General features: G+C 38.6%; 2 protein-coding genes across 2 annotated transcripts; one reads left to right on the top strand and one right to left on the bottom strand.

Moving 5' to 3' along the window:
- Window positions 1–10,229: 10,229 nt before the first annotated feature.
- LOC109415589 (WD repeat-containing protein 18) lies at window positions 10,230–11,697 on the bottom strand. The gene has a single exon (XM_019689480.3). It carries the CDS (start codon window positions 11,547–11,549, stop codon window positions 10,284–10,286), a length of 1,266 nt encoding a protein of 421 aa, XP_019545025.3. The 5' UTR covers window positions 11,550–11,697; the 3' UTR covers window positions 10,230–10,283.
- A 4,866-nt stretch (window positions 11,698–16,563) lies between these two features.
- LOC109415590 (uncharacterized) lies at window positions 16,564–17,256 on the top strand. The gene is made up of 3 exons (XM_029862039.2): window positions 16,564–16,704; window positions 16,790–17,006; window positions 17,079–17,256. The coding sequence occupies exons 2-3, from the start codon at window positions 16,844–16,846 to the stop codon at window positions 17,144–17,146; spliced, it is 231 nt and encodes a 76-aa protein (XP_029717899.1). The 5' UTR covers window positions 16,564–16,704; window positions 16,790–16,843; the 3' UTR covers window positions 17,147–17,256.
- Window positions 17,257–18,231: the final 975 nt, after the last annotated feature.

Raw genomic sequence — 18,231 nt, forward strand, 5'->3', positions numbered from 1 at the left:
GGCGGCGACACTGTGGCGAGGCAGTGGCCCAGCGGCGAATGGAAACTGCGGCGGGGCGGTGGCCCGGCGGCGAAGCTGCGACGAAACTGCGACGGGGCAGTGGCCCGGCGGCGAAACTGCGGCGAGGCAGTGGCCCAGCGGCGAATGGAAACTGCGGCGGGGCGGTGGCCCGGCGGCGAAGCTGCGACGAAACTGCGACGGGGCAGTGGCCCGGCGGCGAAACTGCGGCGGGGCGCTGGAGATACGTTGGTAAGCCGTATTACAGGGTGGCAGGCTTGGCTACGGTACCGGTTCCCAACCGGTTCTATGTTGGCGGGAATCACTGGCGGCTGACCGGTTCGATTGTTGGCTTCGGGACGGTCAATTGGCACAACGGATGGCTTGGCATGCACGGATGATGAATGGCGTCGGAATTCATTGCCGGGTCCAACGATGGCGGGGATCACCGGTTCCTAACCGGTTTGATTGGAGATTTCAGTGAGTGGCTGGACCAGATCGGGAATCACATGCGTTAGTGACCGTTTCCAAAATGGAGGACTTTCGATGGCATGCAGTCGTCCTTCTGTCCGTGGATAGCCTCCAAAATGGCGGAGGGGATGGCTATCGAGTCCCAGCCGGTGAATGGTGGGGGATTCGAGCGTGAATCCGGTCCTTGGCGTCGTGCAATCTGTGGGTAGGAACAACGGCTTCGAGGTTTCCACCCGGAAAGCCCAAAAGAAAAGGCCCGAGCTCGGACCTGATCCCGAAGATTAGTAACCATCACTTCAAATCGTCTCCCCCCCCCTCACTGTCTCTCTTTTATAGTTTAGCACAAATATAGTTACCTTTTCTTACAATAGCTGTTCTTTCTTAACTGGTGCAGGTGGTGGATTTTCTTCTATTTAACACATGCGGCTATATAGATAGATTATCAAATTTCACATTAGGCATACACAATTACAAATTAGATATAAGAAACTAACCGTACTATAGTTTTTTTAAGCACAAACAATTAGCTTTAGGAAAACTTCAATAACTGTAACTGTGAAATAGATCTTTAAGAACGCAAAACTAGAATTACTTATATACACTTTTACCCTAAATCTGGGCTTTTAGATTTACTTTTAAGGTTTCACGACGCGCACTACGATCTTCTTGGCGGTCACGGACAGAAAGAAAGACCTTCTGCAATGGCGTATTATTAAAAGGCATTCAGAAAAGCCGAACTATCCCGAGGCTGGACACCCAGTTCATTTGCAATGGTTGGCATCCCTTCCTAGAACTCTGAGTTGCATGTTTTACCTTAACGTTTCAAACCGCTGTTCATAAATGACAGGTGTGAGCATCCACTACGAGTGCCATAGGAGTAGCCAGCCTGCGCATTCCACCGACAGCTGTGAGTACTACACCAGTAAGGCTGTCAGTTTGTTTGTTCAGGGTCGGATTTGGGTTTAGGGTGCTTACTGGCGTGTGGGGGTTTTGGGGAAAGGATGCTTGTGGAGGAGCCATCAAGCTTATAAATTGGAACCTACGGTTACAAAGTTCGGTTGAGTTCGTGACAGTGGCGTCGGACGCACGACAGGTAAACAAAATAGGGTCCGGGACCATTTGGGCAGGAGCACCTATTTTGGGCACTTGCTGCTCTAACTCAGTCAATTTCAAACCTATTGACTTGATTTTTGAGACACGATCAGATACGCACAGCATCTAGCCATGTACAAAAAATCAAGTCAATCGGTTTGAAATTGACTGAGTTAGAGCAGCAAGTGCCCAAAATAGGTGCTCCTGCCCAAATGGTCCCAGACCCAATTGTGGATTTGGAAGAAAACCGAAGAATGAGCATCGCTCAAATTTCACTGCATTACTAGCGAACTTAAGGTGAGATAAGACGGACTCACCATGGTACTCAGAAACATTTTTCCGTTGTGAAAACAAAAACCAATTTCACACAAAATTCCGGACTTGCTAACTTATTGTACCCGTGCGCTTATTGTTTCCAGTAAATAAACAGTTTTCGCATAGTTAGTGAGTTTTCGCAAAAAAAAAGCAAAAAATGAATACCGAAATAATTTGTCTTATTAACAGCGTCTAGCGTACAGTTTTACCTTAACCACCAACAACACATGCTCACTCACGCAAAATTGGCGCGCTCGAACTGACAGACCCCCAGGTAGGATAAAGTCGTGACTGTCGACACTGCGTCGGACTGAAAACGAAAACATCAGGGATGCATGTCGGGTCAGATGAGAAATGACAGAAAGTTCGCTGAAAACTTCGCTTCGCTAGTCCAACTGGCGAACTCCGATTTGGTGCTGCGAGGGCAATAAGTTTGATTAGTGTGAAATTTCGCGTGGAAATGATGATTCAGTGGATTCTCAAATTATCACAGTAGTCTAAACATTGGTGACAAACCCAATAATTGGCTCGGTAGCTTAGTTGGTAAAGCACTGGTCTAGCGAATAAGGGTCGTTAGTTCAAATCTCACCTGAGCTGTGGATTTTTTCTCAATTTAACCAATAATTTACCCATCTGTACATATGTAAGTTGAGTTATTTGAAAATCATAATTGACCACACGGATTGGTATTACGAAAATTTGCACTTTGAGTGAATAACAAACTATTGGTTTTCGTCAGTCTTATGACGGAAAGGCTCAGCTATGCTGCAAATCAATATATTAGAGTCCGATCATAAAACATATAGATCGAATATTGACTTCATCTCTCTCACCTCTCACTTCGCCTCTCCGCCATTTCCCGGAATGCCACTTCCCGGAATGATCATTTTCCCGTAATGCCATTTCCCGGAGTGGGCTGAAGTATGTTGAGCCGAGGTACATCAGAACGAAAGTAGGCCGATTAGGTGATTATAGGTCGAATGACTTTTGTGGTGGGTTGCGTGTTATATTCTTGGCAGTTGAACTGGTGTTGAATTCAATCATAATCCTCAGCCTTAGATTAGCACAAAAATACCACATCTCCTTTTTCTTTATAATTGAAAGAGCTTTTTATCAAGCTTTCATATATATAGCTATCAGCATGTACTTCATTTTGAAGCAAACTACCACAGATTCGAAAGGACGGCCACTCGGCAGCCTAATGGAGTGGTATTATTATGAAACACATACTGCCTAAGATCGCATATCAGTCCTATATTTGCTGGGTTTCCTATTAATATGGGACAGTTATTTTTTTATGGGTTTTCAGTTGGAGCTGCGTGACAGCTTGTTTGTCAAGGCTGAACTCGTTATTCAAATTTCATCTCTACAAAGACCAATGTTTAGACGGACTAGTGTTAAATTGGGCTATGTTGCCCAATTTAACACTAGTTTTTACATTGTGGCTAAGTATATAACTATAGTTTTAATCAAAATTTTGCATTTTCCCACCCGTAGATGTATTAGTCATGTCTACCCTCAGTCATGTGAAGTCTATGAAGCTATCAGAATAAATTTTTACCCGTGGAATCTGAAGCACCAGGAATGTTTATATTCTTGCTATTAGAGCAACATTAACGGCGGCTACTATTCGAGCAATCCGCGCAGCGCTACCATTTTGACTTAACCACCCTTTTCCACACCGGTACCCGGATAAAAAATTACCATTCATTACATGGTAAATATTATTAACATATGACTGGTTTTATCGTTCACAATAAAACACATAGTAGATATATTGTTACTTTTTACAATAGAAATCAAACCCATATAGGTCGTACAATAAGTGAACATTAGCTTTATTAGTGACTAATTGATTCGATTGTTTTTCAATAGTTCTATAAAAATTTAAAACGACTATCAGTAAAAAATAATTTAAGTTGTTTTTAAATAGTTGCAAAAGTGCCTGCAAAGTTCTCATGAACTTCTTATTAAAAAAGAGTTTATTTGTCAATTACACTTAAAAACAATTCGTAACAAATAAATAACAATAAATATTATTGTTGCTTGGATCATGTTTGTATAATCAAATGCAAAATCACTTGACATATTTTTTTTATAGTTTTCGTTCTAATTCAATAATTCAAATACAATAGATGTTTCGCTTAAGCTTCAACGACTGACAGACGTCAAGCCGTGTTGGCAGAGGAAGCTCTCAATGAATAACTCAGGAAGTACTTATAGAAAACTAGCTGAAAATCAGGTTTTAGCCAAGTGAGGATGTTACGACAAGAAAAAGATGAACAATGATTTTTCTAATGTTTTCCAATAAATTAAAGGAATCTAGTAAATAGTAAACCACAGACAAACAGACGTAACACTTGCGAAATTTCCATCGACCACGCTTTTAACGATCATTTTAAATTTTCATAGTTGTAGCTTTCACAACCAGAGGCGCGTGCATCGTTTTTCTATGTGTTTGACGTTTCACCCTAGCGCCTTCTGTTGACGATATTGCACAACACAGTGATTCGTGCAACTTTTCCACCAGGTGATGGTAGTGTGAACTGGGCGATGGATTTTTATGAAAATCGTTCAAGGTGTTACGTCTGTTTGTCTGTGAGTAAACTATCATTGATAACAATACAAATACAATTAGTTTAATGGGGTTAATTGAACCGATGCTAAAATAAACATGCAATAATATTTGTTGTTATGTAAACAGATTTTGCCTTTGAAAAACCAGAGAAATCATATTTCTCGCTAAAATTTTTCCCCAGCATTTACAGATACTAATGGCCACATGAATTGTGAACGATTTATGGTATGGATCATACGACCTGAGGTCTGACTTGTGATATTTGGCAGTTATTTGAAAAGATTGAAGATAGACCTTATCAACAGCTGCCAAGCAATACATACCAGGCAGACATCAGAGTGTTTGATTCTTATCCCAAAATGTCATTCTGGCGGCCGTTAGTGCTCGTAAATGCTGGATATAAATGTTAGCGGAAAATATAAATTCTATGGATTTTCAAAAGCGAAAACTGCTTACAAACAACAACAAATATTATTGTATTTTTATTGTAACAACGATTCATTTGACGCCATTCAATTAATTGTATTTGTATTGTAAGAACAATGAAAAAACATTAAGATATATTGTTTTCTTTTGAAAATTGCCCCAAAAATGTCTCATAAAAACACAATACATTCTATTGTTTTTCGCGAAAAAGTGTATGAAAATTTTCTCAAAATTTTATGGTTAAGATACATAACGACCACCATTTTTTATTGTAAAAGTGCCATTTACCATTCGCCGAATGGTATAGAACAATAGGGGTGATGGTGAGTGTGCTGTGTAAATTACAATACGTTTAGTGGTGAATATTTTTCGAAAAAATGGTGTTGTAACAATAAAATTTATCGTATTTTTATGATATTTTTTATCAGGGTAGCAATCAAATTAGTCGCCCTGGTTCGTATCGGGAGGGCTGTCATATTTCCATAACATTTTTAGCAGCGCAACTGTCCCGCTACTATATTTGGTCACCCACCCATAGCGCTACTATTTTGCGAGCGCATCCAGCAGCGACCGGTAAAGTTTGTTGCAATGATGGAGGGCTGCCAAACGGGGTATAGAAGCGCACCGTTAAAGGTGCTCTTACTTCTTGGAAATAACATAACACAAAATGCTGTCTATGTTGACAACTGTGCCTATGCTATCTCCAAGAAATATTATGTAAAATGTATAATCGAATTAATTACGGTTAAATACCAATTGAAGACAACAACCTTTAGGGCCGATTTCTTCACCTCGGCTTAACCGGTAAGCCAGGCTTACCCATACAGTTAAACCTGGCTTAACGCTTAAGCCAGGGTGAAGAAATTGCCCCTTACTGCGATAACACCTCCCTAATAAACCAACACAATACACGTTAACCAACACAATACGGTTAAGCAAATCTTATGGTTATCGTTTATGCGGGCTATGTTGGTAGCCACCTACAGCACTGGCGCCATCCCCAATGATAGACACTAGTTTACGAGACACGAGATACGAAAACAACCTAGGGTGGGGCGGGGCAAGATGGGTCGCGGGGCAAGATGGGTCAGTGCCATTTTTGGGCGCATTACTCATGTTTTGTTTATGTTAATAATTTTGTTAGATGACCAGCACGAATATACAAAAATGTGGGGCATTGATTGAAAAATTATTCACTCTCATTGGAAATAAAAAATAAAATGGTTTTTAGCCATTTTTCTTATGCGATACATTCCATATAATCTCCGTATAAACGGCCGCGGGGCAAGATGGGTCATCTTTAATTTTGAACGTATTTTTGGAGCATTCAACAGTTATTTATTTTTTATTACCGTGCGGTATCCATATTCTGAACAGTTAAGGGAATCTCAGAGTTTTGCAATGAGTTCCATACAAAATTTTATGCAATGATATTTTCATTATACAACTCATTTGAGTTGTATAATATTCATAATGCAACCCAAACGAGTTGCATTATGAACATTATGCAACTATTTTTCATTATGCAACTCATTTCAGTTGCATAATGAATCAGTTCTAAAAAAATGGCCATTATGATACCAGAATGAGTTATATAAAATAGAAATTATTATACTGAATTGCATAAATGTATAAAATAAATTAAATTTCATAATAATTTCCAGTCTCTGAACTAGATATATTTTTGTTTGTGGACGACGTGTTCCTAATTATGGACATCATAAGAAGCCGTGGTCCTAATTCTGAACACATAGTGTTACTTACTATGTAAAAACACATTCTCTACGTTCGCAGTTCAGTCAAAAACGATATGTTTTGTAACGATTGGATAATAGAGGGGCTTTATAAAATTAACACCTCAACTCTCGATTCAATATATGCTTCATAAAAAGAAAATCTATTTTGCGTTAGCCGACTGTTCAGAATATGGAGCTGTCTATAATATGGTGCTCGCACGGTACAAGACTATCTCATAAATGACTTCAATCAAGCGGAATGCTCAAAATTATAACATAAATTTATGATATTTTTTTAGTGAAAACATCGATTTTCAAGTCGCCTCAGGACCACTCAAATCGTAAAGTTTTTTATATTCCAAATAAATTTATAAAATGTTTACTAGTAGCTCTTGTTTACTTGTTTTAAATTACTTAAAAGGTGACCCATCTTGCTCCGCACTTTTTTTCACGGCGCAAAATTGATCACTTTTTAAAGCTGCTCGTTTAACATCATATTTTGTATTTAATGAACTTTTTATGGACTTTTAGCATAGCTAACTAGTGTATTAAAGAGTAGCGGACGAATACAAACCAATGCGATTTGTATTTACAAAGTTATGGTGATCCATCCTTAGGCGACCCATCTTGCCCCGCCCCACCCTAACTATTAAAACAAAGCCAATCCGTTCATTTGTCCTATCGGTCCTACCTAGATAAACCATGTCATCTTCTTTCCTAGTCATACAAAAGTTACGTCCTTCAGCTTAGAAACAATCAGATTTTGTCTAAAATGTCACGTCGAACGCGTTGAAGTCAATAAAGTGTTAAAGTATGGTCCACTGCATGAACTTGGGCCGACCCGCCCACTCCCAAAGATAATTTGGCGTTTGAGCGGTGTCGTCACCGCTCAAAAGTCAAACCATGTGTGAGAGTAAGCAGGCCAGTATAAATTCGTGCAGTAATCCATTGTTCGCACGTTAGCTTCGAATCTATCAGCACTATTAAGTGCTGCAACTTTCCTTCCTACTATTCAGTTGATTTCACTAGATTTATATAAAGGGAATATTACTGGATATCATTGTAATATTTAAAAAAGCAAATTTGTTTTGATAAAATTACTAATTTAAATATATTTAATTATTGTATATTGCTCAAATTATAGTAAATTTAGTAGTGAATCAAAATCAACCAAAAAATGTGGGAAAGAAAGCCCAAACAGCATTTTCAAGTCTACTGGCAATAAAAAGGTTTCAAAACCTGTCACAAAACCTATAATATTTCTACTAGGGTTTGTAATGATCATCAAAACCTTTTCAAATCCAACCGACTTGGACCTATTGCTTGAGTATAGAATCTATTGAGCCCCGGCGGTCCCTCCGTGTTTATCGAGCATGTCTGATGAATATGCCAAAATACGGCCGAGAATAGGTAATTTCCCCTAGTTTGGATCCATATCAAGCTGTAGAAAATAAAAAAAGGGTAGGTAATGCCAATTTTCATACGGTAAAAAATATTTGTATGATATTTATTACGAAAAATTGTCATTTTTCAAAAATCTCGCCGGGGCGACTGTTGCGGAGACAAGTCATCTTTTGCGCGATACACCAAAGATTAAAAGCAGCTTTCATGATGTGCAGCTTCAATGCTGTAATTCAATTTATTTTATTATTCTTAGTCTATTACTTATTCATTATATTGTCGGCCCGCCACCAAACCAGACTTCGCACAATCAAGTTGCGACGCGACCCAACTCGCGACGTTTTTTAATCACGTGAAAAGTAGTGCGCATCCTTCCCATTGTTGTCAGCAACACAGCGCACTAGATGCGAAACAGTTGCGACACTTGTGGACCAAGAAAATTGCAATTTTTGTTTGAATGTCGGTCTTGATTCCAACCGGATAGACAATATACATACATTTTAGTATTCTATTCCGCGCTATTAAAAGATGCGACCTCCTATCAACAGCTTTTTTCGCTAACTGCTATTTGGCCCGTGTTGCCAGTTTCACAGAGCATTTTCATCCCAACACTCCCACCCGTGAAACTGGTAAATAGGTCTAATTATTTTTTTTGCTTGATTCACATGGAATGGATAACATGATCAACGGTCCGACCATTCAGAATTGCAAACAATCGCCGCAGTGCGATCGACCTGAAAGTGTGTGCAATCGCCACTGTTTGTACGGCTCCCACCGGGATCGAAAATCACGTACACTATGTCTATTACACAAAGCACTATATTGTCGAATCCACATTTGTTCGTACTATCGCACAATATAGGTTGGACGGTCGTTTGCCTTTTCAAAGCGTGTCTCCTAACCGAGCATGTTTTAGACACATTCCCACTCACGACATACACCGTGTTCACACTCTGATTATATTTAACCCCGAGATGACAATTTCTATTCGGTCTAATAGAAATTGATTGCACATGCAGCGATACAGACAAATTGTGTTCTTCTTCATAAACCTCGGCATGATTCATTTGACGTGATGGTTCTGGATGATGGGTGATTGGTTTACTGCTTTCATGATCAGCTGTACAGACTGGATTAGGCGAAGATTTCAATATTTCACATGGGTTAACGTTACCAAATTGCCTTATAATTGCTTCCTTCTGTTCGAGGAAATCCAACTGAATTTTTCTCGCAGCTTCCTCAAATTTCGCATCTATTTCAGCAATATCACGTTCATATTCTTCATCGATTCGACGTGCTTCTTCCTCATAAAACTTCCGCCATCGTTTGCTTTTCAGCTCTATATGGAAAAGACTTTGCACTTGATCCATGGTGCACTCACTTCGCGACCATAAAATCATTGAAGTTTGTTGCGAAGACAAGTCATCTTTTGCGCGATACACCAAAGATTGAAAGCAGCTTTCATGATGTGCAGCTTCAATGCTGTAATTCAATTTATTTTATTAATCTTAGTCTATTACTTATTCATTATATACATACATTTTAGTATTCTATTCCGCGCTGTTAAAAGATGCGACCTCCTATCAACAGCTTTTTTCGCTAACTGCTATTTGGTCCGTGTTGCCAGTTTCACAGAGCATTTTCATCCCAACAGCGACCTCTAAACGTCATTTCTGAAATTTGCCTTCATACAAAAGTTTGTTTCTAACACCCTTAGCTATCATTTGCAGGGTTAGCCCCCAAGCTTTTTGAACATGTGCAATTTTGGGACACCCTAATATAGGGTGTTTCAGGTAATTTGGTCAGACCGTTACGTGTATACATTTTGGACATTTCTATTTGATTTTGCCGTAAATGTCCAAAGTATATACGCGTATCGGTCTGTCTAAAATACCTGAATTCCCGTACTGTGGCGCCTCTGTTTACATGCGGTGAACACTAGAAAATTTGACTTCATTGATCCATTGACAACAGAGACCCCAGTATAGGTACTTATTAAGAATTAAGCACTAAATAAAGTACTGTTACAGGGAAAAATATTAAGGAAATTTGCTGAAAAACCCTCAAAGCTACCCTGTTTTACGGTATGTTCTTTTTCACATACAGGCAAAAGCGGGCTTAACCTGCCTATATTTTCAATAAGAAAAAACTCATTCCACGGTATGAGGTTTCTATCCTACAGGAAATTCTTCAAACCATTGGAAGCCTATCAATTTTACGTTGCAAACGATTTTATTCAACAAATGACCTGTGTGTATAGCAGAATTTTAACCATCGTTCATAACATTCTTAACGGTAAACTCATACATTTCCTTGTTGATCGACTTCAAGTGTTGTATCTCTTTCTTAAGCTTGATAATTTCGTCCTGCTGGTTGGATTGACCGGATCCACTGGTTACACTTCTGGACGAACCATCCAATTCTTTGCCGGCAACAAAATCGCGCACATTTTCCTTCACGTCAACTTCCACAATCAAGTCGTCGATCTTTTCGCTAGGATAGACCATTTTCTGGAACGGCTGGAATATGGGATTCAGTTTCACTTCTTGGTCGAACATCGCCTTCGGAGTCAGCATAAATTGGGCATTTGTTACTGTGCCTTTGTGGGGAATGACTCGTAGCTGCTGGCGGCTTTTCGTGTGCCACATAAGGACATTTTCGTCGGCCCCACCGGAGAGCAGTGTTTCCCCGTCGATCGAGACCGACAGGCATGTGACGGCTTTTTTGTGTCCCAAGAAGACATTCTTCTGTTGCTGTTTGCGATCCACATGATACTCTTTTGTACGAGGCGGGGACAGCAGACTGAAACTGTAGATTGGCCCTTCGTTTGTTCCGACGAATACGTTCGACTCCAGCGTGTCCATCGTTACGGAAGACAGAGGCTCCTGGAACACCAAATTCAGAAGCATAGAGCCAGATGATAAGTCGTAAATTTTACACGACCGATCAGCAGAAACAGAACAAAACAGCGCTTTCATGCCTCCTTTGCCAACGTACAAATCCGTAACCGGAAGTGCATGATCCGAAAAGGAATACAGCGCATTGAAGGACTGCTTTTGGAACACTCGAACAACTTGCGCCAGGCTCCAAACGAGCACCATACCGTCTTGTCCGGCGCTTATGAAATGAGTCCCATCATCCGTAAAGCGGAGAACGTTGACTGCTTGATAGTGCCTGGAAATTGTTGCCAACATAGCGCCCGTGGCCAGCTGATAGACGTTGATGGTTTCCTGCACTGCTACGACGCAGTAGGCACCGTCGGGCGAAACGGCCACCGCAGTGGGTCGCCCAGGAAGTATAAATCGTGTACTGATTGCCTCATGTCGGTTGATTGGCCAAATGTGCAGCATTGGTTTGACCATGTTTCCCGTTAAAATGTACTGATTGGATATGGTGGCCAAAGTGTGCGCACCCGGGGCACCACCGCCCTTGTACGAAATGAGATGTGTCCCGGTGCGGACGTCCCAAACGCAACAGCTCCATAATTGATCACTAGAATCACTGGTAATAGCAACTTCAACACAATCCGACATTATTTAGCACTGATCCGGGAAATTATCGATGAGTTTAAGCGGATTAAATTAAATCAGAATTATTTCAAACCAGAAGCACGTTTTTACAAAACAAAACAGATAGCAGACAGTGTTCAAATCAGGCGCAGTGGCTCGTGCAAGAATTTGTTTACATTTTTTCGAACAAAGTAGGGTTGGGTTTCAAAGTAAGGATACTTTTGCAAATTACGTAACAAAATTTTGTTAATGTGAATGAGCCATTAAGAACAAAAAATTTTATTTACATCAAAATGATGTAATCGTTCATAGGAATCGTGATTACATTGATTATTTAGTACATCGGGCGGGTTGGATTTTTTTTTTGCTGTACCTATGGATTACTGCACGAATTTGTGCTGGCCTAGCTTACTCTCACAGAAAATTTGACGTTTGAGCGGTGCCGACACCGCTCAAACGTCAAAGTTCGCGCGGGAGTAAGCAGGCCAGCATAAACTCTTTTTTTTTTAAACTCGTGCAGTGGCAAAGTATCTAAATACCAAGGTAAGAGATTCCCGCTAATATTCATGGATTAGTGAGAAAAGGAAAAAAGCAAAAAATAGTTATGAAGTATGCGCGGATTTGTATGGGAACATCACTATTTAGCAAAATTTTTAAAGAAATCAAGCACTCCCATCTTAGAAGGAATTATTTAATTGCTTCTCACTGGATTAAAAGTTACCTCCATGCAATAAAACAGGAAATATCGCCATTTGAAAATGGGTGACAACATATTTTTAATTGGTTCTAAACATATTTTTTCAGCATTTAGAAACATCCAAACTAATGAAACTTCATAAACTTTGCTGAAATAATGACATTTTAGTGTAAAAACACCAACTTTTCATAACTAACGCAGATGTGTTGGTGAGTGTCGTTATTGACATTTGCGGGAATCTCTTACCTTGGTATTTAGATACTTTGGTGCAGTGGACCATACACGGAGACAAATTTCGTTCGTTTGAAACAAAAATATTCATGTTTATTCGGTAAACTGATAAAATATTTAAAACTAAAATATTAATTTTTAAAACAAACTCAATTACATATTGATTTCTACAATTCCCATTGAAGAGCCCCCCGTTCCGCCGTCGAGAACATAAACAAAACTCTCAAGTTCCCGCTGCATCACCCAACAAGATTTCCTCTTGCAAAAAAGGCAAGTTTCACCAAAAGTTTCCATGAAATCCCATTGATTTCGGGAGCGTATGTTATCTACATGATGTTGGCATTGAAAGTGCCACGCGGGAAGTGGATTTTCCTACAGAAGGAAATAATTCTGTAAATTTGATTGGAAAACAAATATTTCCGTAGGGCCGACCTGCCACAAAAAAACAAAAATTTTTACATTTGTTTCTAACATAACCAGTCAGAAGATACATGTTTGTTTCAAAAATGGATTGAATTTGCTTCAAATGTGACGTTCGATTTGCTTCAAACAGTTTTATTTTTGTTGCCAGAACAAATTGACAATTTATTTGAGTTTACCTGAAATATTTTTGATTTTACCATGCTTTTTTCTGCGTGTACTGTTAAAAATGTGATCGATAGGAAGGAATGGTCCACTGCACGAATTTATTCTGGCCTGCTTAGGGTTCGTTCAAATATTACGTAACACTAAGGGGGGAGGGAGGGGGTCTAGCGCTGCGTTACGCTTCATACACAGGCCTGGTAGCGAGTCACTTTTTAGTGATTTGGTCACTATTTTTGAGTCGGTCACTAAAGAGTCACTATTTGCATGAAAAAGTCACTAAAGTCACTTTTTTCAGTAAATTGGTCACTAAAGTCACTATTTTCGTTAATCTGACTACATTGAAAAACATTTATTGTCAAAATTAATGGACAAATTTTCCTCAGAAACCTTATCCTTAAAAAAAATTTCGGCTGCGCCGCTAATTACACTAATATTGTTCTTGTCTTTATCAACCTTCATCACGTTGGAAGCAGCTCGCTGACGTAGTATATGGTTTGGATCGAAAATTAGCTAAAGGAGGGTTAATGCGAACTATAGCTACAGTTTTCTCGTATTCCGAAGAAGTAAAAATGAATGTGTGGCTATGATCATAGATGAATTTCTGAAATATTATACTTTCTCAATAATAACATAGCAATATTCCTTAAGTATTTTCATTTAAAATTTCAGTTTAATTATATCACCCTATTTCTTCGCATTATTTCAAACTCTTGTGAATAAGATGTTTGGATGGAGTTCAGCGGATCGGAATACGATAACACATACCCAGCTTTAGCATCCTTTTCAACATCATATGCGATCGTGTGTTGATTGGGCAGTGCATTGTATTCCCCTGTATCAGTTAATCTTGGATAAATCGGAAATTTACAGCTCACGAACTTTTGTAGTAGGTAAAGAAAAGATTCTTTTTTTCATTAGATTGCAGAACTATTTATATTACAAATGCGAGATGAATTTCTGATGAAACTATTGGAGGTAGTAGTGACATCATTTGATCATAATTTTTTTTACTGAAATCCGGAAAAGTTTATAATGAAGTTTATTTACTTCTGATGAAAATATTCATAATTCTTCAAATATTTTTTTCATGAATCTTTTATTCTCTCTGGAGCTTTTCTTGGAATCTAATTTTACCAACATGTCATCCAATGCGATGGTGAGATTCAAGAAGAAATCTGCCAAAGTTTCTTTCGCAAAATTTGCTCAACTTCTGTAATTATTTTCATAAAATATAGATCAGTTTTTCAACTGCGTCTTCGAGAAATCGATTAAACAGTTTTTTTTTTCAGAAATCCAGTTTCTGGGGAAGTTTTCCAGAAGTGGAAAGAATTAGGTTTTGGGAATCTTTTACAAACAAAGAATTATGAAAACATATATTTCTTAGAAACAGAAATACTAAACAGATTGCAATGAAACATTTTTGTAATATTATCTATGTATGTAGGAATATTGTATGAAAGTTTCATTTGATTTCAAATCATTTGGTCAAACCTTCAGAAAGTTGTGGTCGTATAATTGTCTCGGGAATCTATATTTTTGTATTTGTTCTTCGAAGAAAATTAAATTTTTGTACTGGTAGGCAATGGCACAATATTTACTGTAAGAACGTGTGCGTTAGAATTCGTCCACAGTAAAATAAAATTAACAACAGATTCATCCAGGTGTGCGCTTTAAATTGTGCCAATTACATAGTATTTCGAAGTAAATAAAATTCCTTGAAAATAACAGGGGTTTCGGCTAGTATTCCTCCAAGGATGTTTTCGATCACCTGGCAATCATTTGACTCATTAATCCATAGCTCAGTGCAGAAGCCTAATATTGAAATGAGGTGTTCGGCAAACTTGTAGATAAGTGTTTTTCCTACAATTGGGTTTTTAAATTAAGAAAAATGTATTGATTTTTTGATTTTATACGAAAGAGCACCTTTTTCTGAACTACCTTGATTTTTTTTTCAGATTTTTAGAACTTCATTTTGGTACGTAAAATCGATTTCGAAGAGATTTTTCGAAATCACCTTTTGACAGCTGGCCAACTGCTTGACAGCTCCGCCCAGTACAAAATGCGACGAGGGGTGATTCGACAAATCGCTCCCATACAAACTTCAAACTGATTTTTCAATAGGTTCCCGGGCACAAAAATTCATGAAAATTTGGATTTCGGCTCAGTTTTGCATGCAAATTCTGAATATGGACTTATCTCAACACCGCTAAAGAAGCCAATTATCACCAAGGACGTCATATCTTAACTCTCCTATACACGGCGTGAGAGCGCTAGTAACACCTACTCATACTAACACTTTTACGCCGTAAATATAAGAGTAAGGATATGGCGTCCTTGGTGATAATTGAAGGAAAAACACTTATTTACAAATTTGCCGAACACCTCATTTCAATATTAGGCTTCTGAACTGAGATAAAGACAAATGAGTCAAATGATTGCCAGATGATCGAAAACATCCTTGCATATTATATTAAGCAGTAGTATACATCATCAAAACAAGAAACAGTATTGAACTTTAAGTGTTTCCAATATCTGCAAACGTGCAAACAAATTAAAACCATATTTTCTTGCGTGATGAAGTACGATAAGTTGATATTTTTATTGTCACCAACAATCAGTTATCAAAACTTTCGAAAATAGCAAAAACTATAGTTATCTTTAATTGAACACTTTCCAAAACAAAAAAAGATTAAACAATAAAGTATTCATGAGCACAAACTCTGGAAATTTAAAGTTAGGCATTGATTTTCTTGGGAATTCGTTAATTGATCGAAAGTTCAACATAGAAACTCAATTTTCTATTAATTTTGAGGTCACTATTCAGTCACTATTTGGTCACTTTTTAGCTAATTTTGGTCACTAAAGTCACTATTATTTTGCCACCTGATCGCTACCAGCCCTGCATACAAAATTTCAAAATTTTCCATACAAAAGTTGTTACATGGGGGAGGGAGGGGGTCTAAAATTGGAAAATTTTGCGTTACGTAATATATGAATGAACCCTTACTCTCACACGAAATTTGACGTTTGGGAGGTGCCGACACCGCTCAAACGTCAAATTTCGTGTGAGAGTAAGGGTTCGTTCAAATATTACGTAACACTAAGGGGGGAGGGAGGGGGTCTAGCGCTGCGTTACGCTTCATACAAAATTTCAAAATTTTCCATACAAAAGTTGTTACATGGGGGAGGGAGGGGGTCTAAAATTGGAAAATTTTGCGTTACGTAATATATGAATGAACCCTAAGCAAGCCAGAATAAATTCGTGCAGTGGACCATAAGAGTGCGTGACGTCTGTTTCCCTGTTGATGGCTCATTCACGCACAGAAAGTGATCAACAAGGTGGTCCAGACTCGCAAGAGTCTACATGGTCCACTGCACGAATTTATTCTGGCCTGCTTACTCTCACACGAAATTTGACGTTTGAGCGGTGTCGGCACCTCTCAAACGTCAAATTTCGTGTGAGAGTAAGCAGGCCAGAATAAATTCGTGCAGTGGACCATAGTTTATGGACAGCCCCTCTGGAGAGCCTTGCCGATTTCGAAATTTTTCGAACAAGCTGACAGATGTCACTGTCACTTTTTGATCATCGGATGACAGCTTTCTTGGAACAGTTTTCCATTTTCTTTCTGCTGAACCGCTGTGATTCTTGTACGAGTGCTTGGAAGAGTAAGTGTTGTCTGTAAAACGAAAAATTACATAATCGTGTCTCGTTTATTCCAATAATTTGATCATTCTTACGGTAAATTTTCAGATTCCATTTGTGTGTTATTTTGGGAGAACTGTAAAACACCAATAAACCATCAAAATGTCCGACCCGGCCCCACGTCCGATGAAGTTCCCCTACACCTTCTCGGCCCAGATTGCACAGTTCCCGATCCAGCACTATTTCAAGAATCAGTGGATCTGGCGCTATTATTTCATCGCCTTCGGCGTGTCTATCCCGCTATTCTACAAAATCAGCAAATTGGGTAAGCATCGCCAAGCTTCTGGTTTAGTTTAGCTCTATAAAAAGTTGTCTAACCTTGAAACTTTTCTTCCAGCCAACTCGCCCGGAAATGTTGCCAAATGGGCCGAGTCGAAGCGCAAGGAACACGCCGAACATCATTAGGAATGTAATTTCTACAGCATAAACACATGCTACCATGAAGGATTAGGATAACAGATACCATTTCCGTAATTAATCTTTGAAGAGCTACAATACATGTTGAAATCGACTAACGTTTGGTTATTTTTTTTTGCATACTACCTATCCATAGTCAAAAGCAATCACACAATCACCCAAGCAGCAATAGCTTTTCAGTTGCATATTAGGTACAGGTCGGAATCGAGTTCTGAAGCTTCTGACGACCGGAATGCTGTAGAGGTTTTAAGCTGAAATTTTGTCTAACCAACTTTGATTAGTAATCAATCAAAATGTTAGCTGTAGGGTGCGGGCACCGGTTTTGGCCAGTCTAAGAAAAATCATTTTTATAAAAATAACCAATAAAAAAACTACCAATGTGTCAAATGAAAGGTTTCGATCTATACTTAATTAGAAAAGTGCAGAAATCAATCTGATACTTGATTTTTGTATTAAAAGTGGCACTGGCCAAAACAGAAGCATTGCCGCAGTTTTGTCCGTATTCTTAGCTTTGGTTTCTATTTTAACCAATCACGTGTAGGATAGGAGCTTCAGTTTTGGCCATAGTGCGATATTCAGCCTGTTACGATCTAAATCGGCATCAATTTATTTTTTACTAGTAAATTCTAATATATGATGATTACAGCTGTGAAAACCATACATTTTAATTAAAAACTGGAAGAAAAAAATATGTTTTCTTAAAAAATTAGCTCCCATAGGATATAAGCTTCAGTTTTGGCCAGTCCGGAGTTTTGGCCATAGTGCGGTATTGAGCCTGTTGCGATCTAAACCGGCGTATATTTATTTTATGCAATTCAGTATCATAATTTACATTTTATCTAACTCATTTTAGTATCATAATGGCCAATTTTTCCGAACTGATTCATTATGCAACTGAAATGATTTGCATAATGAAAAATAGTTGTATAATGTTCATAATGCAACTCATTTGAGTTGCATTATGAACATTATGCAACTCAAATGAGTTACATTATGAAAAAATCATTGCATAAAATTTTGTATGGAGCTCGTTGCAAAACTCGACTTTTTCAGCACTCTTCGTATTTATCCAA

This window comes from Aedes albopictus, chromosome 1, assembly GCF_035046485.1.
Source record: "Aedes albopictus strain Foshan chromosome 1, AalbF5, whole genome shotgun sequence".
NCBI classification, from domain to species: Eukaryota; Metazoa; Arthropoda; class Insecta; order Diptera; family Culicidae; genus Aedes; species Aedes albopictus.